The 25,157-nt window shown below is 42.4% G+C and overlaps 1 protein-coding gene across 1 annotated transcript in view; it reads right to left on the bottom strand.

The window, feature by feature from the left end:
* TMEFF2 (transmembrane protein with EGF like and two follistatin like domains 2) overlaps nt 1–25,157 on the bottom strand; it is a 127,730-nt gene that overhangs the window by 42,883 nt on the left and 59,690 nt on the right. Inside the window, exon 5 of the mRNA XM_027737484.2 lies at nt 10,414–10,510. Within this exon, the coding sequence (XP_027593285.1) occupies nt 10,414–10,510 (97 nt within the window). The remainder of the gene's footprint in view (nt 1–10,413; nt 10,511–25,157) is intronic.

Below are 25,157 nucleotides of genomic sequence, written 5' to 3'. Positions count from 1 at the left end.
CTCAAATATGTGTGGCTCAAGGTTCTGAGGAGACCTGCCTGGGACAGTGCCATCTGAACTGGCTGCATACTCCAGGCTGACCTGCTTGGTTAGTTGCCTTTAATCACAAAACAAAATCCAGTCTAGATATTTAACAAAATTTTAGGAGGATTCTTCCAGGCTTCTTCTTCAGGCACTGCCTGCACCTTCTGCACAGACAGCAATAAGGAAAGGTAACCTCATGTCATCCTGCACAGCAGGGAAAAGAGATCTCAGCCCACAGGTTTGAGACTGGCACTCCAGCAAATCACTTCTCTGCACGTTCAAGGAGGGTGCAGCAGTAACCTTCTTTTTCCTCAGAGCATTCAGGTCTGTAGGTGAAAGCTGCTGTATGAAACTAGGCATTAGGACTGGCTGGGGATGCTGCCTCTCCTGAAGTTGTGTCAGGGGAGGTTTAGGTTGGATATTAGAAAAAGATTCTTCACCCAGAGGGTGGCTGGGCACTGGAACAGGCTCTCCAGGGAAGTGGTCACAGCTCCAAGCCTGACAAAGTTCAAAAAGTGTTTGGATGATACTCTCAGGCACATGGTGTGACTTATGGGGATGTCCTGGGCAGGGCTAAGGGTTGGACTCGATGATCCTTGTGGGTCCCTTCCAGCTCAGTATATTCTGTGACTCTCTTGCTGTCTCACGATGACCACAGTGGCTGGTTGCTTTTGGGATCAAGCCCCAAGGGAAAGTACTGCTGCCAGGGAAAGGAAGACAGATGAGCAAAGGAAATGTGCCATCTGAAGGACATATCCTTGCCAGCAAACTAATGAGATGACAGTAACCTTCTTCAGGTCTGGGACACAGATCAGTGGAATCCACCTGCAGCTCCCTGAAAAAGGAGCAAGTACTGGCCAGGACAGGTGACCCTGGGGCACCCGTGCTCCTCCACAAGGGAGAGCTCCATTACAAAATGGGCAGGCTGAGAGACAGCAATTAAATCTGTACGTCTGGGGACATCTCACACAGGCTTTTAGCTGCAGCCTCCATGTGGGAAGGGACCAGGGCAGGAGATGGACTCTGAGGAAGGGACACCTGCTGCTCCGCAGGAGCTGTGAGAGCTGAGGTCAGCCCTCTGCGTCAGCTACTATTGAGTTTTCCTCAGGCTCATATTTAATGCATGGGATGTATTTTTAATGGTTTAGATGTGTGAACAAACCGTGGCCCTTGATATTCCAACATGGGTGTGTGAAGGAGCCTCTGACCTTCTGCAATGGAGGCAGTACTATTTTAATAGTAACATAAAGTGGGATGGAAGAGATGAAGCATTCTATTAAGACATTTGATAATAAATTGCTAAGTGCTTTCCCAGTGTTTTACATAGTTATTCTCTCTGCTGATCTATTTAGCCAACACATGTAATTCTGAGCTACAAAGTTGTATTCCTGCTTTCGTAAACATACTTACATAAAACTCAATAACAACAGTCTATTTATTGCTAAAATGCTGGTAGGAAATTGGAAAAGGTATAAATACAATTCATTGCTGGTGATCTCCTGCCCCCTGAAGGCACTGTAAGGCTCCAAATCTTGCTCAGTTCACAGCATCATAAAACTGAAGCAATAAATGTCACTCCTTTCTTGATTGTGCATTAGGCCAATCGGCTTTTTATTGCGACTAAATAGGCCGTCGTGAAGGCACTGCTCCGTTTACTGCTGGGGGATGACTTTGGCTAAATGGGGGGCCAGGGAGGGAGGAACGCTTACTTTTAAATAACAAGGCTAAGAGAAAGCAGGGGGGGGGGAAAAAGGTGTAAAAGCACGTTGCTCTCCAAGGCCTCCGCATTTGCTCTTTCATGCTGTAATGCCTTGATGTACGCAGACGATTATGTGTCAATGCACATTAATATCTGATGTGCAGTATCATATCATCATCCCTTATGTGCACTTTCACAACCTGGTGAGCCCAGGCTCTCCCAGCTACAAGGTTACACAACCAATGTAACCGTGGGGTTACAAACCAAGCCCCGGAGCACCTGCACACAGCTCTGCCCTTGCAGAGCCCAAAGGGACCCTTTTGTGTACCTCCCACAAAGCGTCAGGAGCCAGGCAGGATCTTTACAACACCCTGTATTACAGCAAGAGAACAAAAGAGACTGCCAAAAACATTCCTTCCAACGCGAATAAAGGCATGCGCTCAGAAGGCTGCGACATTTTCCCACCTAGGACTGAAAACCACAGTCACATCTGGTGGCAGAGGAGTAAAAAATTCCCCAAAACCTTGGGTTCATTTCCTCCCCTGCTTAACTGGGCACATCCAATGGTTGCTCTCCACCCTGCTGTCATGTGTATGTGTTGTATACATTTCCTGAAAATACAGAGGGATGCTGTTGCTGAGCCACACACATGCACTCTTGTAATAGGTACAGATCAGTGTTAACACAGTCCACAGCCAAACCACCTCAGTGCCTTATGAGCTGCTACCCCACACATCCTCCAGCCGTCCCCACCATATAAATATTTCATTCACCTGCTCATGCTGGGTGTGCCATTCCAGCCTCAAAGCCAGGCAGAGGGAAGGCAGGTGAGGACAGCCTTCCTCCCACCCTTAGGTAGCAGCCCCCAAACTCTCCTTGAGTCCCTGAACGTGGGCAGCCACTGCAGCCCCTCCCCACTTTCCAGAAAACAACAAACTGGACTAGCTTCAAGTCAGCTTTAGGTTACTTCCCTGCTTCCACAGTCCTCTGTCCTTTCCCCACCCAGCCCTCCAGCCTTCTCTGCCATGACCACCCACCCCTCCAGGCCTACATGCCTCCCATTCACACACCACATAGGTAGGTATTTTGGCCATGGAAACCTACTGGGAGAATTGGGCTATTTTGAGCCACACTTTTTAAATTATTGCAGCTATTTTCCCCAACTCTAATGTTGACAAACTAGTAATTGTTAAGACAAATGATGACTACGTGTCTTATAAGCCTTCCTCCCCCAAATTTCAAAAGAATTTGTCTTGCTCCTACAGGGCCATGGCACTGTAAGACATGAAAACCCCCCCAAAATCTCAGAAGTTATTTTTGGCTTTTCACAAATCAATATTTCCTCTGAAGCAATCGAAGCAGTCAGTAAAGCAAATTCTGCTTTTATCATCACAATTTCCAAGTCATTCCTTTGCACTGTGTGAATGACAGAGCATTTACACTCCGACAGAGTCTGTTCTCCCTTCTACCAGCAAAAGGCTCCACTGAGAAGTTACTCCATAGTTATCAAACTAGGAGAGAACTTCTGTTTCACTGAAGTCAGTGGAATAACTTTCATGACTTCCATAAACTGCAAGTTCACCTTCTGAACTGAAAAGCAAGTTTGGATGAGCATCTGAAAAGAGGAGCACAAGGAAAAAAAAACAACTATAAGCTTTATGACTGTGTAGGGTATTATCCCCTGGACACACAGCAAGTTTTGCTGTAATTGCAAAAGATAAAAAATGTCTTTTTTATTACAAAACCAAATGTTAGGGATTCTGGTGTTTGGATAAGAGATGGATGTGTCGTATAAGGTCCCTAAAAACCTACTTGTGTGAGTAGTACAGATGGAATACAATGTGGGTTTGCATTTATCTGAGAACATTTAGAGCTGTGATATATAGTCTACACAACAGACTTCCTTGATGTATAGAGAAAATATAGCCAATTTCTTTGTGTAGGCTGAATTATTTACCAGAGTGTTCCAAAGTGTATTGGTAATAAAACACTATGAAGCATAAGTAACTCCAGACAATCTTGGCTTATGTTAAAACAAGTTTGGTTTTTTTTTTTAAAGAATGTTATTAAGAAAATAAATCCTGAGAATCTGGAAAGGCAGGACTTACTCAAATGAACATAAGCCTCTGAAGAATTGCATTGACTCAATGGATAGAAAGGTCAAATTCTCCAAACCATCACCCTAAAGGAGTTGGGAATCAGTCTCACTTCAAAATTAAACAGGCTATTTTGGCAAAGGATGAAGGATGCAGAGATGGTAAGGCCATTTTCTGAAACTCACCTGACTGGGAAAAATGGCTGGTTTTAACTAAACCCAAATAAAATGCATGTAGAGAAAACAATTTCACCAGATGGCCAAACAAGCCACCGTTTTTCCAAGCATTAACTTTCTAGCCAAGCCACTAGTAGTGCAATCATAGTGCAATCAGTTTAGAAATACAAGGTGCTCAGTCCCCCGTCCTCCTCTGTGAACTGCAGAACTGGACCATAAGCTTCTCTTAAGAGAAATGCCCATTGAAAATCAAGTTAACATCCTCTTCCATATCTTCTCCTCTTTCTGCAGAATCATTCTGAGAAATAGGAAAGCCACAAATTTTGGCTTGATTTAAGGTCTTTTAGAAGTCAGTGGGGGTCTTTCTCTAGTTATGGTGGGGTATGAAGTCCCTTTTTCACCTAGGCTAGTTTTAGGTTGAAACTGCCCTCTGAAAGAGTCCTAAAATATCTCAGTATCTTACCTGATAGGAACTGTGGCGTTCATGCAATGCTGACCTGGGGATCTTATTTTCTGAGTCTAACATGATGTCTAGACACTGGTTTCTAATAAGCTGAAGCTTTCACCTAAGCTGCAGCTGCTGCAACATTGTTCTTGTTTGTGCTGTGGACAGCAATTCAAACCACAATTTTGTATTTTGCTAGTTTTCTCACTTCTGTGCCAGTTCATGTGGCATTTCTTTCCACAGCCCCAGGCTGCTCTCATACCCAAGAGGCAGCAGGATCTGGCTGACCAGGCTCCAACAGAAGCCACCAACCCAATCCTTTCTCAGAGCAGGCTTAATAGTTAAAACAGAACATACAGACAGGTAGGTGCCATCTTGCTTTGCCTAACATTTCTCATGTTTTGTCTTTCATTGCAGACCCTTAAATGACCAATGGCTACATTTTTTTCCAGTATTGCTGACTCTTAGCCCACTGCATGGTGTCTCCACATGGCATCTCAACAGTTACCCTGGAAGTCAGTTGCTTTCCTTCTATTTCAAAATCTTTTAACCATAGAACAAGCATCAAATGAAACATTAGCAGTTACCAGAGACAGAACTGGGCTAATTTCTGGGCAGGCACTGAAGGTAGCTCTGTTATCAGGTTAAGTGTAAGATAAGTGACATGGCTGTAAGAAGGTGCAAGATGCTTGGTCATCTGTTGCTGTGCAATGCAGAGATTGTGTGCTGCAGTGCCTTTACTACCCTCTGCAAACCCTGGCCTGGACTCTTATTAGACATGACTATTAAGCTTCATGTGAAGATTTCTGCAGAAGCAGCTTCACTTCATGCCTTAGGTATGATCTCAAGAAGATATATAGGCAGAAATATAAGTTTTTACAGAATTGTGTATTTTTAATGATTTAATTCCATTTCTGTGTTTATTTGAACCACAAGTTCAATTTGTCTGTTTAAGTGTTATACCCAGCCATGAACAAAGATCTACTTTTTCACTAAAAGAGACAGAAAAGAAGCAGAAAACAGCAATATATCTACTGTATAACGCTCAGGACATTGCAGATGTTAAAGCAGCTCGTTGTTTCTGCATCTGGAACAAGTAGGTCACACATAGTTATTATACACACCACTGAACACGAAGCAGCCAATACCCGTGTAATGTATGTGAGACTTCAAACTACCTTTTAGTACTTTATATCAGTACAGCATCTTGTTTGCAAATGCTCTGGTTGAGAGCAACTGATGGAAGGGGGAAGGGACCCAAAGCCGACTGACCTAATTGCTGTGTGGATTGAGAAGCTGGCAAAACCATTAGCTTCTTTCACATTAGTTTTCTTTCTATACCATAATAAAGATAAATATTGATTGCTAGAGCAATATTGATTATAGGGGTCGCTGCAGATGGCAGCTGCATGATTTGCACAGATTATCTCCCATGTACAGTGCAACTTATTTGCATGAGAATGTGGTTTTGTCATCCTCATGAGCTGCAGACTGTTCACTTGCCTTATAGGAGCATTTACCCAAACTAGATGTATCAGTGATTAACAGTAAAATATGAAACAAGGGACTGAGGCAGTTCATCTTTATACGTTTTGTGTATGTGCCCGTCTGCCTTGGGTAAGTGGAGTTTACTGTCCCAGCCATGTGGAAAGAAGTGCAGGACACAAGGGACCTGCTGTAATTATGCTGCAGTGTCACCATCTCACTCGGGAATATCACCCAGCCATACAGCATGCCTGGGAACAACGCTCCTTCCTTCACCCACTGACCTAGACACTGAGCATGCCAAGCTCCTTCATTCAGGCCTGGATGCCTTCCCCCAAGCTCCCAGCCTAGGGTCATCAGGGGCCCAGTATCCCCACAGAACAGCTTCAGCATCCTCTCCTGAGCTGGACCTGCCTGGTGGGATCCTTGTCTGCTTGCAAGAAATGGAAAAGGCTCCTCCAGTGTGGGCCAGGCTTGTGAAGAGGGAGCAAAGGTGCCTACCACAAGCACAGTGCCTATGGCAAAGTACAGTACCCTACACCCAGCCAAGGAGGAGTCCCTGGGGTGTGTGGGATGGAGATGCAGAAAACAGCAGGGGCATTTAGGCCCCTTCTATTACTGGTGCAAACCCCCAAGGGGCCCATTTCAGGGTTAGGCACCTCCTGCCAGAGATACTGCTGCCTCTCTCCTCCACCTGCAACCTCCAGGAGGGAGGAAGGGGCAGGCAGAGGAGCACTCTGTGGAGATGGCCTCCTCACCTCCTCAGACACTGCCAGGCTGCAAGGGAAGCACTCTCTGAGCACACTACACATCTCTGCATGTCTGTCTTCCAGCTGGCAACCTGCATCTTACTGTGGGCAATGCTGCACTTCAAGACTGCTGCTGGCTGACCTGCTAATATTGAAATTCCGAGGGAACAGATACATTTCATCATTTTGATTTTGATTAACTCTGCAAGTCAGAGGCTTGCAGGCTTTAATCCGGTTTTAAGAAAATACTCCTGTCCTCTCTATTGTCAGTATTTTCCAAAAGGAAATTCAACAGAAGGGTCTTTCCTATTATTTGTCTCCTTCCACTTTGGGCACATCAGTGGACCTCTGAAATAGCTGCCCAGTACCTGTGCAAACCCTGGCTTGTCCAGTCTAGGGAGTGCTCTTATTTCCTAAGGGGCCCATATGGAGGAGATTAATGCTGGAGTCCAGGTTTCTGATGTGGTTCTGTACTGAAACTAAGCCACTTCAGCAGAGAGCAGGCACTCCATTTGGAGAGCACTGTTTACATTCAGTGAGTATTTTATAGATGCTTTTTGGAAGATCTTAGAAATATACCACAGTTCAAAATGTTACGCTTCATTCTGCATTTCCTTTTGAGTATATCTCTCGGTGTTATGTTGAGTAGCCCTGTCTGACAAAATCAATTATTCCTTAGCCAGCTCAGAAATAAAACCCAAAGCAAGCAACACCAAATGCCTGATTTACCAATAGATTGTAATCCAGTGCTAAAGAGCATAGCCACTGCCCTGCTTTAAATATTCATGAAGCCCACTGGTGCAAAATGCATTAAAGGTGGGAATAATGCCAGTAATACACGATCCTCTTAGTGACAAGAAGCTTTCACATATTAAAGTAGCAAGATGTTAAAGACTTTCAACTGAACAGTCTTTGTTTTTAACTTAGAGAAGGAGATTCACTAATGGAATGCCAAATTGCATTCACTCTCATGATACTTGACTGCAGAATAGGATAATAACACATGTGCTTTCACATGCCATGGAAAACCTGTTATTACAGTGGTTTCTTTTCTGCCTTTTCTTCATACTTTCCAGAAAATGTTCACACAAATCTTACCCCTTCAAGTAATCTGTGTGCCAAACCCCCCATCAGAATCCCAGGAGTCTAGCCATTAACAGATTGGTTTTAGGCAAATAAAAAGATTTAAAAATAATGGTGACACAGTACAATAGCACAATTTAGATGAGTGACAACTCGCAATGAATAAACAAAAAAAAAAAAAACCAAAACAAAAAACCCAAAAGAAAAAACAGTAAGAGTTAAACCAGAAATAATGGTCTGCAAAATAACAGACTGTGACAACGCAGAATAATGTCAATTGTCACTTTAAATCATCAGCAGCACAACCACATCTGCTATCACACCTGTGCTCTCTTCTCTGATCTACTCTGGCACCCTAGAAATATTAGGCGAACAGCCAGCCTCGCATCCCCAGCTCTCTGAAGTCTGGCTCTGCTATCAGCTTGCATTCCTCTAACCTGGAATGGACCAGGCACCGTCCCTGCACCCTCAAACTACTCCTGATTGATATGGATTCACTGCCGTTGCTGGGCTCATCATCCTGTAATAACAGGTCCTGGGACCACCAGGAACTGCTGACCCCGTTTGGACTGTACAAACCTCACCAGTCAGGTGAGACAGCTAAAGGAGCCCTGCTTACATCTGAAATTTGATCCACGTAAAAACAGTAATCGAAAAATAAATTGAAATTTCTTTTCCCACTTAATCTAAGGACATTTTCTGCACACCAGATCTTGGCAGGGGGAGTGGGGGAATGTGTCTATCTAGTGCCAAACATGAAAAGTCAATAAACATACATTTGAAAGAGGGGTCTAGAACCTCCATATGTAGTTCGCTTTTTTCCTAGAAATAAGAATAATGAAAAAGCTAGGAGACTTATTTTTTGGAAAGATGCTTATCCAAGACTAATCAGGGGGCAGGGATGGGAAACCAGGGCACTGTTATGGCATATGAAGTTGTTTACTTCAAAGCAGACCTTTTAACAGGCTTTACAAGGTCTTTGTATTTCTGGTTGGAAATCGGCTTTCCTGCCTTATAACAGTTTGTCTGATGCAGTTTGTCTGATGGCATCCTCCCAGTAAATGCCCTTCCCTGCTTCCTGCCCTGAGAAGCACCTTCCCCTGCAGAAAGACTGCCTGTCAATAAAGATTGAGAACCTCAGCTCCTGCTGTCATTATGCTGCTCCATATAGGCCAAGTTGTTTCAAAGGGGAGGAGTTAGACAGTGCAAAATCTGCAGTGGGAACACTGGGGTAAGTTGGATCAGGCAATTTTACCAAGCTATTTCTGGAAAAAAATAAACACTGCTACTCAGTGCTTATGATTAATAATGTTATCTTGTAGCTAATTTTATTCCTTGCCCCTCTCTTCTTCTGCCTTCCAATTTGGAAGTGCACTTAATTATGAAAACATGAGCACTAGACTGTGAATTTTGATATATTAATTTTACCATGGTTTTGTTTCTATACTGCACCACGAAAGCTTTCAAGGACAACCAGCCAAGGAGACAATGAAAATCGTAACACCTGGGGTAATTTCCTTAAGCAAAGTCAACATTAGGCAATTTCTCACTCGCAAATTTCATTACATTACTGAAACCTATAACCATGATGCACCTTGCTTCTGTTTTTCAACACCACCATTTCCTTTGATGACTGGAGACAGAGCAAGGACTCTGCAGTTTGTTTAGTTGGGTTATTTTAAAGACTAGAACCAACCTGACCAACAGGGCATGGATGCCTTGCCTGGGTGAGGTCACCTGCCTAACACTGGGCCCAGTTATGTTCACCATTCTTCTGTGTCCATTCTTTAGCTAACACTACCCCACAGCTTTAGAAGCACCATACAGACCATAGCTCTAACATTTGCAAGACTATTTTGTTCTGTCTCCAAGTTTGTTTTAGTTACTTGGATAGAAATACAAGGCAGGGCACTAAGGCAGTGCTAGAACTAAAACTCTGTGAATAGTGACCTTTTTGATCTATTGGCTGTTCCAAAATCACAATGAAATGATTAGCTCAGAGCTGGCCTAATATACGTTTGCATAGTTCCTAGGCAAAATACAAAATGAAAAAATAAAAATCTGAGTAAATAGAATTATTTCCCTTCAGCTAATGTAATTAAGGTTTAAAATAATAAGAAAACACGAATAATTTTAAAACATTTTTTAAAAAATAAAAATTAAAACCATTTCCATTGAGAAAATGTCTAAATGTACACTCTCATTTTTTCAAACAATTGAGGGTTAGGTTTTCAACTCCAGCAACTAGGAAAAAGTGAGACAGATTTCCCAGCGTTTCTAATGCCACACATGAATTAACATGATGATAATACTAATGATACTTTGTAACTGGAAAAGCTTTAGGTCAATTATTTTTCCCAATTCTATTTTTACTGAAGTATGAAGCTGTAAAACCCCAGATGGAATAACATAAGTTATAATGGCAACAAAATGGATAACTGTGTTTCTAGAGTTGTTCTAAATTGTGCATGTTCCAAAATTATAAACCAGAGTGTTTTATACATTTTTTTCAGAATAACAACCACCTCATTCACTTTGAGATGAATCTCTGGGTGCAGAAAATTGAGTATCTTACATTTGTAATGCTTTCTAAACCACAGTACCTTTAAATAATACAACATTCATTAAAATAGAAGAGTAGAGCAAATTACTGTACCAAACATCCTCTGCATCTTCATCACACTCTGCCCCAAATTGGCAAATGTCACAGGTCGATGTCTCTTTTTGATTGGTTTCACCTGAGCCTTCATTGACTGTTTGATGGAAAGCAGAAGAATATACATTAGTAAAGATGGCATTGTAGCAAAGCACTTCTCTCACTCTAGAAAAATCTATTCACTGCATCAGCTTAATGTGCTGCTCGCAAAGCTGACGGCTGGCCAACGCTGTTTCTGAACGGGGCCAACACAGAGATTCCCGTGGTGGTCTGGGAAAAACTCCCTGAGTTATGGAGTTAAAAACCAGAGAAAGATCCTTCCTCTTCTCTTTCCTCTTGAACAATGATTCCCTTCAAGCTGCGTCCCAGGAAGGCTGTGTTCCCACTGAGCCTCACTGCTTTGTTCCCTGGGAAAATAATGGAGGTGAATTGATAGCATCTCATGCTGCCTTGTGTCCTTTACCCGTGAAGGCCTTGAGATGTCCCCAAGGGGATGCTTTCCTCGAAAATGTTTTGAAATTACTTGCCATATAGTGCAATCTAGTCTATTCCAAAGGCAAAACATTTTTCTCTGCAGAAGTACAGTTATGAGCCCCATGGAGTAGTTATCTCTGGCAGGAAAGATTTAGTGCTGTCCAGAGGAGGGGACTATCTCCAGCACAGGTTAAATTTGAAACCCAATGTCTGCAGTTGTGTAAGGTTTGTACCTGGCCCTTAAGCCAAAAACATGAAGGGACTAAGGGGAAAATAAAAATATGGGTGTGAGAAAATACTGATGGCTGAGTACTGAAAGGCAGAAAAAGACCACTAAGGTAGGCACAAAAAGGGGGTTTGTTAAAAGATCCAAAAGAAACATTATCTATGTTTGTATTAAAGTACATAGACACCCTTTGATATCTTTTGAAGGATGCCACTTTATACCAAAACACTGTACCTAGCGATATCCTTCTGCCAGTTGCAGAGTTATTAAACAAACGCAGAATTTAAGCATCAATCAGCTTTGACTGATATTGTTATCTCCACAAACAGCCTCTGCAGTGTCATCCCTCTGGCATTTGGAGTCAGCACTGTGGTGTGGGCTTACTGCACACTTGGGTCCAGCCTACCAAAGCTGGTGGACATGTTGAAGTGTGTCGGAAGCCTCAGTGACATCGACTGGACAAATCATCTGCTTGAGGTACACTTGTGTTGTTACCAGAGGCTTTTGTGTCAGAATAGGCTGCTTTTGTTATTTACTCAAGAAAGAACAAGAATCCCAAACTTTCACAAAGCTGTTAGAGGATAAAGGGCTTTTGCCCCTAGAAGAGCAAGTGTAACCCCAATGCCTGTTTTTCAACAAACTTGCTTCCATACCCTGTACAAATTATGCAACTTCTGTCATGCTTCCCATATGCCAAAATGGGAATAATACCATTTTCTACCAGCAGAGAATATGGAAACAAGTATATTAAAATATTGTGATATGCTTAGATACTACAGTGATATAGACCACAGAAATACCTAAGGTAGATGACTTGTCTAAAATGTTTCTTCCCGAGAGATAATATAGTCAAAGGAAGTGTTGGTATGTTTAGGTATAAACTCTGCTGCACCAATTTCTTATCAGTCATGCCTGAATTTAGACTATATTAAATTGAAAAAAATCACCTATGATGAGCATGGTGATTGTCTATTTGCACAGATTTGCTCACCTTTATATCCCTAAAATTCATGTACAAAAAAACCTAAAAGGAAACCAGGAAAACACATGCTGGATTTTCATTCTACTGCACTGTCAGGCTTTATAGGGAGGGACTGAGCTGTGGTTTTTCTGTTTCCTTAAATAACTGAGAAATGCTTTAGGCTCACATTTTATAAAAGTCAATGTACAAGGGCGGACAAGGTATCCAAGTGCCACATCCTCACACCATTAGCATCCCCATGTGCCACCAGGGTGATTCTGACTGTGAGGCTCATGCTCCTCCCCACCTCCCTGCAGCTGAGTCCAGGCCTGCAATTTTCACTAAGTTTCATTTACATTTTAAATATAGAAATCTATTTTATTGAGAAGATAACTCTGACAGCCAATCTTGGCAGGGGATTTCCAGTGGTTAAGACCTTAGGCAGGACATGTAACTAGTGACTGTATGAAAAGAACAATGGGACCTATGCGCATTTTCAACAGCCATTTTCACCTGTTGAAAACATGACAATTGCTCCAGTTCAGGACAGTGAGAATATATACTTTATGGAATAAAGCTTTAATTTATTTATTTTGTTATTCTGCAAAGCACTTCCCTTGTATTTCCTTTTAATTAAAAACATATGTCCTGTTTTCTTCCTCCCTGTAATGTTTCCATTCATAATTGTCCAGCACGTGTGGTTTGACCAGGGACCTCACACCGTTCCATATCACAAGATAAGTGATACAGTTACTTAAGTCATTAAAGAAAGGCATTTGAAAGGCTGAGCATGTCGAAGAGAAGTAACTGATTTGGAGAAGACCATCCACACTAAGGCACACTGCAGTTCCGAATTTCTATTTGAAAATAACAAGTCACTCCCTCATAGTTTTCTGAAGAAGCTCTGCATCCAGCTTTCCATAGTCAATGTGCACTTTGTCATTAAATGTTCTAGTGTGCAGCAGTCCTGATTAAAAAAGACAGCTGTTTATCTCACTCACTCTTTCTGTTGGCAGTAACCATAGATAATATTATTCTTTACATTTCCTAAAGGTGTGTTTTCTCTCCCTACACAAACATACCCACTGGCATATGCACCCACACCGAGAACTGACACACACAGGGGCTTGTTTTCTCCATGCTGTGCAGATAAGTGCTTTGATAAATCCGGACATCTTAGAATGAGTTATTTTCCCAACATTTCCTGCTGCTTTTAGCTTGAGGACTAGTGGATGCTTATTTTCTAAGGTGACTCTTTTTCCTTTTTTCCCTCACTGCACTTGCTGATTTGCACTTCTTTCATAACCCAACCGAAAAAAAAAATGGTTAGCAAAAATAATCTAGCTTCTGGATTCCTTTGCTAAAAAGGAGAACGATTCTTCTTCTCATGCATGTTGCGTAGTTCTCGTATTAGCAACTGTTGAGGTTTTAACACCAAGACCCTGCAGGAACAGTGTAGGGCTCAGGGGAGGCTGATCGCTGAAGCCCACCACTTATTACTCACACAACTGAGAAATGTTAAGCTGCAAATTCCTATTTGCATTAGCAAGATTAGCAACTCTGAGAGTCCAAAGAAGTGTGCTAAAAAGGGTTAGAAGGTCACTAACATTATCTGAAAGTCACTTCAGAGACTATGTCAATCTCCTAAGCAATATAAATTCTTAGCTGTGAAGGCACTACACACAATTTACAGAATCAATGGACTGTGGTAACCACAACAGCTTCTGTTTTAATAATTTGGTCCTTCTCTGGCATTCTCACTGCACTCAGATCAGATAGTTGTGATTTCAAGAAGATTCGTATTGTTTGTGAGTCCCACAAGAAATAAAACATTTCTGAGGCATTTTACTCTGTTTCCCTAGCAGAAAAAACAGATTAAAAGTATCATCAGTAGGTCTGATAATCACAGGTCTGACCCTGTGATTATCTCCTGTAACATCAGGAGAAAACTAAAAACCCCAAACTGCTCCCCCCACTGTAGACACCTCTACTTTCTCTTTATACTTCATCTCTTAAGTCGAGTCTTTTGTAAGTGCTACAACCCCCAAAAGTCATGCTAGGACTTTATGCACACAGATTCCCAGACTCATGCTGGGAGTTGGACTGGTGGTTTAGATGTTTTATCAAACAGACATCAAAATCTCTGAGCTTGAGCTTTTGAATAACCCTTGCTCAGTGTCTTCCCAAGATCTTGACAAGTGTCAAAGTCAGGAGGGAAATAAACTCCTTACAATTTCCAGAAAAGCAGCTCCAGTGGGATGGTAAGGAATATGCACGACACCTTGATCTGATACACCAAGTGTCACAGGGGACACGCATGTAACTTGCCCAGTGGACCATACTGTGAGGAGTAAATGGAAGTGGGAAGAATAGCTGGTGAGCCGTGAGGGTGAGAGACAATTAGGTGGCAACACTGGCTAAACACAAATCTCCGACTCTCTCTTTGCTAACATGCCTCTGCAGGTAATAGGGCAAACTCAAGAAAGCCTCAGCTCAGTTTTCACATAGCTTTGTAGGACTATTATAACAATCCTTATTCAATGTATTTTAACTATACTGGAGAACACAACAAAGAGACAGTATAAAGCATCACCACACACTTGAATATACGAAATATGACTATAATGAATTATGAATTAAGACTGCTATTATGTAGTCTTCCTTTGATTGATGTGAGCAGATCTATGCTCATCACTGATTCTAACTTGACTCCTCATAATGGGACATTTTTGCTGTTGTTGAAAGAAGAACTTCAAAACAAGCTTGCTCTAGCTCATCCTAACAGGATACATGCTTGGTTTTTAGCTATAACATCCAGGTAATAACAAAAATCACATGGAGATGAGAGTTGATGGCCATTTTTGTATTGTGGATTGAAAAACAATGTGCAAACAAAAATGTAGTGGAGGAGGAGGAGGATGCTCTTTGGAACAGCTGACGTGATCTTGCCACATGCTTCAGTCCTAACAAGAACGCTCTGAGCAGGTGAGAAGTTGAGTGGATGAAGTGAGAAAGCTCTGAGAAACCAGGGCAAAGGAGCCAGCATAATTTACTAAATGTGTTAGAACAAACACTACCTGCACCTGTACTGAGTGCCTAACAACACCTCACAAACTGTACCAATAAAAGCCCAGACGCTGCAAGCGACTCCACTCTAATCAATAAGTCTTTTTTTCCTCAAAGCATTAGCTCAGTCAAAACCTGCAAAGTGAGAAAAATGAAGGGTGTGAAGCAGGGGGTCAGCTCACGAATGACTCTGCTCTCGAAGTCTGGCTGAGGCTCAAAATGGCATTACAGTCAAAATGAAAGGAAAATGGCCTACAGGATTGGTAATAAATTCAAACTCTGACGTGCCTTGTTCTACTCTACTCCTGCTGGCTGGCTCCATCTCAATAAATACTAATTTGCTCTCTCTCACACCCACAAACACTCTGGGGAAATTACTTATTGCACAAGAAAACAGTGTCTCTACCCAGCTCAGGACCTGACACAGGACTTCTTAAGGAGACCTGAAATATTCTCCTTCACACCAATGGGCCTTTGATCTGTTTCTCCACACCACCACCGGTGAGTCCTTGAAACCACCTCTCTGCTATCTATGGGCACGTGATTTAAACAGCACCAGGGTTGTGCCAGACCTGTGCTGGCTGCCAAGGAAACCAGACCTTTTTTCCCAGTGTTTATACTGCCTCAGGCCCCATCTTTAGATACCTTTGCATCACCATTCTCAACCAAGTGCTAGAAAAGGTTAACAGGATGACTTTGGCATGATGCAAATACCTAACAGGGTTTTTGAGGAGGAACTAGATGTATCCAGCCAGCTCAGATTGCTGATAAAATGTGCTCTTATGTTATTGCTAAAGACCATGTAGATAGAGCCCGGTACTGCTTTGATGCCAGTCAGACTCAATTTGCAGTGTTTTCCAGCTCTCATATTTATACTGCGACTTTCAGATTACATTTTTTTTTCTTAAAAATCACAGCTGGTGGATTATATCAGTGTATAAGGATCTCAGCTTCTACATATACATTTGTTTTGAAAGGTATGTCTAAGCTTTAGGGCTGTGGAGAAAAAGCTTGTGAGTATAACAAATACCAGAAACTATCATGTTTATAATTTTTAAATACTACTTTTGTAGGGTCTATTCATGATTTGTCACTCCTGTGCAATGCTGAGTTGATGCTGGGCAGGAAAGCAGCACTGCTGGAACAGCTCACCCTTGTGCATGGCCCTGTGCTGAGCTCACCCACACCTTGTGCTGAAGGCTCTGCTTCTGCCCTGGATACAGTCTCATTAGTGCAAGAAAACAGAGCCTGGGAGTGCTCTGAGTTCAGTAATAAATAGTACGAAAACTGTTTCACATTACATCTAAACACTGCTGCTCTCTCTAGCACTCTCTTTATTTTTTACCTCGTCTTGCTTCCTGTCATGCCTTCCTTCTCATTCTCTTGTCGCTTCTTCCCTTTTCCCACCACCCCCAGTTTTTCAGTGGCACTTTCCCTACCTGAGGGCCCAGGCTGGAGCAGCACTGGCAGCCCTGCAGACGGGGTGCTGCTGCTGTGAGGAGAGGTATGGGCTCATGCAATGCCGTGCGCTCCTCGCTTCACACAGCTCAACATCTCAGGAGCCTTGTCCAGCTGCCATCTGGGGACTCGGAGGTCTCTCCTGGTGAGATGAGCAGCATTAACATCCTCATTTATTGTGGCTAAAAGTGGATGGGATGGGAATGGTTTCACAAGAACAGCTCTCCTCCTCTGCATATGTTCTCTCCTTTCAGCGGGTGCAACTGGAGGTCTCCTACAGCACCTGTGTCTGAAGCCAGGACGTGATCCCGCCCCAGAACTCTGCAGGGACTTGTCTGCATTTGTACGACTGTGGCCAGGAGGGAACGGATTCAACTCTTACTCAAAGTTTATTTATTATAAATAAACACCACTTGCTTGTTTCTGTCTCATGCATATTCCTGCTGCTCCCACAGTGCATTTGATAAAAAATTAAATACGATTAGTCGAGGCCAGTTTCTCCTAGCAAATGTCTCTAATGGTGTTTCAAAAGGAATGGCTCATTGAATAAAACCCTATTGTAAGCCTTCTGAATGCTGACATAAAACAGCTGCGATTATTGCACCATTGCGCTGTCCCCCTACAAAATTTGATGTTTGCCTGGTGTATGTGGGATGCCAACTTTGCAGATTTATGAAGGTGTACAATGACCAGCATTGAGAGTATTTGCCAGTTTGAGGAAGAGGAGGCTCATTTAATTTTGCCAAGAACTTCCCCTCGTAAACATCTTTGAGTAAAAAGCCAAATAGCACACGGGGACTAGTCATCTCTGCCTTGCATTAATTTAATTTGAAAAAGAAATCACTTTCTTGCAGGAGAATTTTCAAGAAATAGATATATCTTTTTGTAAAAACATGCCTGCAATGCTGCCAAAGCTTTTGTGGCATCAGTCCCTGCTCTCATGTATTTCAATATGCCCAACAGCATGAACAAAACAACCAAATGGACATGGCCACAGCTGGAAGGATGCAATGTGACAGGTCACCAAGTAAGGCCATTATTAAAGAGCCTGGAAGGAGATTACTATAGTTCTAATTGCAAGGACCAGAAGATTTTTCAGGATCAAGGAGAAATGAAAAAAGATGACGTCTGATTCCTCCCTCAGGTTGACTTGCCCAGCCACACAGATCATTGAACCTCAGCACTGTGTCAATGTAGATGGGAAGCTGCAGTGCAGGAAAGCACCCAATATCTTAACGCTTTTCTTATTTGTCAGAAAATGGCCATCAAAGGCTGAAGGAGAGTCAAGTGTGAGCTCCTTCTGGACGGCTGCTCCCGTGTGCCAGAAGGAAGTAGAGTAATCCAGGCTTGAAACCTCCTTCATTCCCTCTGTGGACTGCTAAACATCCTCTCCCTGCAGACCCGCAAAACCTCTGGCACCTTCAGGCTCTACTGAAAAGCAAGGACTGGTTCTGGTCCCTCCTCTTCCTCTTGTATGTCTGTGCAGAAGCTGCATCCCGCACTGCCTGAAACAGTAGCTTCCTGCTGGATACCTTATGCTTGAGGCACTGAACACACAATGCAAAGATCATTTGATAGATGGAACATACGGACTGTATACAAGCTGTAACATGGCACTTACAGAAAACTCCACGAAGAAATAGTGCATTAGATAGAGGTTCAGTTAGAAGAATATGAGGCAGCAGTGCCGCCTTCTGTAGGGAAAGATGCTACAGTTGGACACAAACCACAGAAATTATTGGTCTGTGCTTTCCCTGACCACTGGCAAGAATTCACATACCACCTGATGTTCTAAGCACTCTCATTCACTAGGCAGAGAGGAACCTGCATCACGGACTTTATAGAAATTCGGGGGGACAAAAAAAGAAAAAAGGAAGGATCCAACCCATGATTTCGCAAAGGCTACAACAAGCAAGTCCCAAATGGGTGATGTGACTTTCCAGGGCTTTCCACACTGAAAGGGTGCTTTTGTCAGCTTCCTACCTGGTGGAAAGATTAACAGAAGACTTGAATGTGAACCTTCACAGCTACTTATCTTTCAAGAAACAGAATGAAAGGAACAAAGATAAAACCTAAAAGAGCTGTCTAGCATTCACTTGGTGACTACTTCAGTTTTAAGATCTTTGTCACTTTGCTATTGATTTAAGTCTGTGTATCCTTTTGAATATTAGTATGGCTAGCAAGATAGCAACATCATACATAAAAATGTTCTTTATTCCAGAACAGATGAAACTCCCAGTGGTAAAAGAAGATTTAGGTATCTCTGAAGATTTCTTATCTCTGTGCAACATAACTCTCTAATGGTTCAGTGCCTTGGAGGGTCATCTGAGATCACTTATCACATAAATCAAATAGGTGGCAGGCTATAAGAATGGAAGCCTATAGCAATTTCATGTCTTTGCTTGCAGACATCAAATCTATCTTTTAGGCACACTATAGAGGAGATAATATGCCACTTCATTTAAGCCACTGAAGAAGCCCAAATCTGGGTATTAACCAATTTTAGGAAGCTGCTCCTAGTCTTGACTGCACCACAATTATCTTGGGAAATGACTGGTTTAAATCCTAAAATGTGGACTGCAGACACTAGTCCTGGTTTTAATTTATACTAAGGCTTCTGTAAATCACTCTGGCAATGGAAGGGAGTGTCAGAGCGAGTGAAAGTCCAATTTAGTTTATGTCCCATTTACATAATCAGTGTGGTGTAAAGTGGCTCTACTCTAAAAATTACTTGGGTTTACCTTTCACTGAATTCAATAAGAGGAACACAGTTTTCTTCTCCCACTTTTATTCCATGTTATACTCCTTTCTGTTTATTCCTGTGGTGCTAATGCAGGTTACACACAGCTAACTGAGAACTGGAGCTGCCCTGGAGCTCAGAAGTCAAGAAGATGAGTGCCAAGCTCCTGTTCAGTAATGGGGTGTCACAAGGAGGCAGCTCAGTTGTGTGCCAAAACTGACAGTCAAAACCCATGTTCAGCCAGGCTGTACCCTCGTGGTTGGGAGCCACGATAGATGGCTCCTTATCTGCCTCTTCCTCCACCAGCTCAGTGGTCACTCTGAACCCAGAGGATCTCCAATCCCCCTTCACAGCTCCTGCCCCTACAAGAATTTAAAATTTCTGCAGTAGCACTCCCTGGTCTGCAATCGTCACCACTGAGCTCATCCTCTAAACTTGTACAACCAGGGCTCATCCCAGGGTTTGCTCCTTTTATTGTGATAATTCCCTAAAAAACCCCCCAAAACAAACAAACAAACAAAAAAAAAAAAGGAAGAAAATATGTCTCAGAGCTGGTTGTAAAGACATCCCTCCTGATGTGTGCAAAGGTATTACTGCCTTCCCAAGGCTGTAACTAGCTACTCCTTGAGTCTCTGCCACAGCTCGGGGTGAACAGGAGTGCTGGCACCTAAAGAACTTGCCAGAAGCTAAGATGAATGCAGCTGCAAAGTCTCCAAGTCCTGCAGGAAGAGATGCAATATTTATGCAACAAAGATCCTATCTTTTATATAGCTCTGCTCTTCAACAAACATGAAAACATATGGCATCAGTTGATTCCATGAAAATATCTGGTAGTATGACAACTTTTCAGGACAAATGGGAAACAAAACAATCAAACCACTTTTTTCCCCCTTCTATATCCATTATTAGTGGGCAGGTTGAGGCATAGCATGAGCAGCACCATTACTGGCTTACAGTACTCCTTGGTTTATGGAGTGGAATAGTCATGTCCGCTGCACAAAAGCCACGAGAAGTACCGGCAGCACTGCTGACAGCCTCAGCAGAAAGGCGAGGGAGCTTACAAATGAGTAGCACAGCCACTCCTGGAAGGGTGGCAAGGATTTAGGAGAAAGAGCCTCCTGGACCAGGTCTGTGGATAAAATGAGGATCTAATTTTGTGCTGTCACTCAGAGTTTACGTGACTGGGAGGAAAAGCCTCCCAGACCTCCACTAACAGGACAAACAGGTTGAGTGTGACACATCAAACTCAGCCCTGATACGAGCAGTGGAAAAGCATGGATTTGAATCCATTTACACCAGAACAATGTTGCCCTTCTGAGTATAATTTTACAGATGTGTTTATGATATAGGGGAAGCCATATGGCAGAAAAGGTTTAAACATTTAATCTCACTTAGCTTCAATACACTGCATATACAGAAAATTGGAAGCCCAGCAGGAAAATGCCAGATTTCATTCTCACTCAGTTGTGATTAACCTTTATGAGCTCGCTCAGAGTTCTGTCACCTGCGAAGTCATTTGGGGTAGGCAGGCTGCAAGAGCCCTGACTTGCTGCTTTGGCCAAGGTGCTACCCCTGCTGAGCTCGAGCTCTCCAGAGGCTGTGCTGCCCAAAATGCAGGCCTCCCTGGCCCAAAAGGCAGAAAGTGCAGAAGGGACCATTAGGGAGAGAATGACCTGGAAGGACTCTTCTCCTTCTCCTCCTACAGCTGGGCTTCCCAGCTGGGTCCAGTTGAGAGCAGCCTTACACCAGCAGACAGACACAAGGCAAAGAGCTGATACGTTCTACACTTTGCAAATATGCTCTTTCTCATTAATACTGATTCCCACACACAAACACTTTAGCTATATCCACTGATTGCATTACCATTGCAGAAGTGTAATTAACAAATTAAAAGGGAGGATTGTGATTCAGTTTAATTTGGGGAAAATCTTTAAATAAATAAAATTAAAAAAAAAAAGGAGTCTGATGAGTCTGATGTTTGAGGATCATTCCTCTGTGCTATTCATTTTAGTGCCTAGGACATGCTCTAAGAGAAGTGTTTTCATCAAAACAAACATGTCCTGAGTATGCTGCAGTACTGGCATACATGGGTCCTCCGAGAAGCAACTAGTCAAAAAACATATGAAAGAAATCCTGACAGATGCTAAACCAAATACTAGATTGCAAATGAAGGTGTATCATTATGAAGAGAGGAAGGGGGAAAATGCCAGTTGGAAGCTGCTCAGACTGATCTGAAACTACCAGCTTATTTACAAAAACTTATGAAAAGCAATAGAGAACATGCACGCCATCAACTCACACATATTTGTGGAAGGAGGAAAGGTAGAAAATCCCCCATACTTACTGCCCTTCCAAATCCTTGTATGATAAAATAAGCCAGTTTCACTACGTAAATCAATGTTTGCAAGAGCAGTCAAAACTCCTGAGCCAAAGTCTGACTGCATTTCTCTCCTAACACTAACTGAGCACACTTGGAAGAATGGTTGCAAAATGATACATACTTCCCCTCACATTTCCTACGAAAAACACCTTTCAGGTGATCTAATATTATGAGAAACCATAATCATTAAAGATTGATCATGCTAATATAATTTTCTGGATGGCTTATTAACCTACTAAGACATGTTTTTCTCTACTTCCCTTCATTAGCGACAGCAATAATTAGGTAAGGACAGAGTAGCAAAATTGATCATATGCTACTGCCGAAGGGGACAGAGAATGTATCATGGACATTTAGCATAATGTTCTCCAAACTCGAGATGCATTAATTTTATTTAGTACCACAGCTATTTTCTGTCTTTGATAGAAGGAATCTGTTAATGCAGATATTGTATAACAGGAGCTTATTTTTCTCTTATTCGAAAATGGAATTTTCTTTTTTCTTTAAAGTTCATAACACAAAACGAGATGAGACAAGAAAACATCACCCTCTCAAGTCATCCTTTCCTTTTTTTTCAGTCTCCTCATGAAAGCGGCACTTTAAAAGCAGAACAGCTGCAGAGCTCTGGCTAGGAAGCAAAGAAGTGAGTTATACTGTCACCTCCCGGACAATAATCCCCAGAGACACTTTCCTCATTTTTTTGGGTCAGCTTCAGACAGCCTTCCCGCTTCCTGCCACCCCTGGTCACCAGAACAAAGCATCTGTAGCTGACATTTAGGCGGCTCTACTTAGAATACGTGTATACTCACATATACAAATTGTATGCATTTGCAGCAATGACCAAATAGCTGCACTCTGAGCCCACATTAAGGTCAGTAACATCAGCAGCAGAAGCACCACTAACGTGTGGGCTGGAGGACGAAGGAGCAGCCACACGAAGTGTCGGTGCCCGTGTGCTGCCCATCACCCTCCTCGTCTGTGACCCCAGTGCCACGGCCCCAACCCACACAGCAGCTGCCTTGACCCTTGAAACAGAAACTGCCAGTTAAGTGATGACCCTGCCACATCTCTGATGTGCTGAGGTAGGGACCAGAGTCAACTGTGACGGGGGCTGCCTCAAGCTCACAGCTCCACCAGACCTGCAGCAGTAACTTTCCCACACCATCCTGCCAGCGCGGGAAGCGCGTTTCAGTGTGAGACTGACAAAGGCATCGCAGCAATAGCGAATTTTACATATTTTTTAAAAACTGTGAGCAACCGGCTTTCCCTAAGCTCTCCCCCCCATGCGAGCAGTAGGCAGCTTTCTGTAGATAAATGCATTACAGGGAACTGAAAAGAGTTGACATTACAAACTTGGCACTCTGATGGCATGCTGTACAAACAGGGAAAGGGAGGATCTGCCAAAGCGAGAGCCAGAGATAATATAAAAAGCATAAACCCAGCATATTGACCTTATTTAAGTCCAAACAGCATAACACTAGGATACTTAATGCAAAAATGTAAAAAATAGTCTTTATTCTACACACACATTGATGTTTCTTTAAATATGCAATTCACTTGATATCTGCAATCCCCTCCCTACAGATGCAAAATCCAAAATAATGATTATATCAGTCACTGCTTAATACATTCAACTGTGGCCCTGATTTTCATGCATGAATGTTCATTTACATATCATTACCCATCATGCCATCCACTCAGATTTTTCTTTCTAAACAGAGTAATATATTTAAAGTTGTCATTTTAAAACAAAAATGTGTAAAAAAGGGACTTTCATTGCTCATTATCTTATCTGTGCTCTTAGCAGCTAATAGACTGGAATATTAAAGTGCAAAATTCTCAGTTTGTGTGACAACTGTCACAGTGAGAAGATCTTACAGAAGAGACAATTACCAAGGGATTTTTCTTAAATTTGGAAACACAGATAAATATGAACAGAAAAGCTGAAGCAAACCAACCAGGAGCAAAACAGTAATTATAGTACATTCTTCTATTTTTCTAACACAAGTCCTTGTTGAGGGCAAAGCTAGTTCCATGTTAGGAAAACCACTGCGGACATGAAGTGCAGTCAGAAGCTTTGCATGAATAAATTACAATTTTTTAATTAATATTGCCCATGCCCACAATAGAGGAAGGATTTTTTCCCCCCCCCTCCTGCTACTTTTAAAGTAATTTTCTGCTATGTTTAATTAGGAAATTTCTCTACAGAAGGGAATGTGATAGAAGATTAATTCTCTATTTTCTCACCCACTGTGTCAGTAGACTCAAGTGGACACTATAAACCCCAGTTAAATATGATGAGGATGATCAAGTACGGAGCTCCTTTCAAGAGGTCGCGTCCACAGACTGTAGATCTCATTTCAAAACAATAGAAATGAGTCAGAAAATGGTACCTCCCCGTGGTGCAGCGCCACAGAGGAACAATTACAAGTGCTCCATGGCGCGAGGGTTCACCACGCCGGCTGAGAGGGTTCGCTATCGCGGCTAATGACACCGAACGCCGCCGAGTGAGAAACAGCATTTCCACAGCCATTGATGTTTTGGGGCTGCTTCTCCCCTTCACCGCCATTCCTCTAGTAGTGCCATCCTATTTTACATCTTTTATGCCAAGTATGAAACAGCAATTAAGCAATAAATAATGAAATATTCACTGGTGGGCAATATAATAAAGTTTGGGGTTTTTTTTTTAAGGGAAGAGACAAAGGGTGCAAACTGTATTTGTTTTTAATGAACGATGAAGGAAACGAGCTATTTACCCTCAGGACATAAAATCCCATGAATGGTCTATTGCTGCCAACGCTGAGTAAATATCGGGTTAAGGCTTTTTAAAATTGAAATCCGAGGCAGAGTAAGAACAATTATTTAGAGGAAACTCAGGCCTACAAGGTGCTGGAACATGCAAGATATTACCCTTTGACAGAGAGGGTAAACTATTTTCTCAGAAGTTTTACTTATGGAGTGGCTGAACACCAAAACAGAAAGAGCATGAACGATTTAGAGGAGGAAATGCAGACGTGTAGCCTAGTAGAGACTGAGAGCTTTGCACATTGATTAACTAGGACCAGACTGTTTTAATACAATAGAAGTTGCCAGTACAAACCTCCTGGGGACAGGAAATGTCAAAACAGGACAACCAGCAGAAAAAATGTGCAATGCAGAAAAAATCTAGAAATTTTATTCTGAGCTTAAAAAAATAAATCAACATTTTGGCTTGTCCAATGCCTATTTATTCCCCCCTGCCCCTGGCATTTTGACACATTTACAAGACATTCTTATCCCACTCTGCCTGATGCTGCTCTGGTTTCACGTAGAGAAATGCTCCAGCAGAGCATTTGAGAAGGAGCAGCCACCTTCACAGAGTCCAAGGGAGAGCTGCAAGGATGACATGATTTAGAAAACACGACTTCTGCAGTGAGCTTAGGGGAATGGAATTTTTTTA

The sequence above is a fragment of the Pipra filicauda genome, unplaced genomic scaffold (genome assembly GCF_003945595.2).
Source record: "Pipra filicauda isolate LSUMZ 115617 unplaced genomic scaffold, ASM394559v2 scaffold149_size4050908_pilon, whole genome shotgun sequence".
NCBI classification, from domain to species: domain Eukaryota; kingdom Metazoa; phylum Chordata; class Aves; order Passeriformes; family Pipridae; genus Pipra; species Pipra filicauda.
Note: the sequence above shows the minus strand (reverse complement) of the source record. Positions and strands in the feature narration are given on the sequence as shown.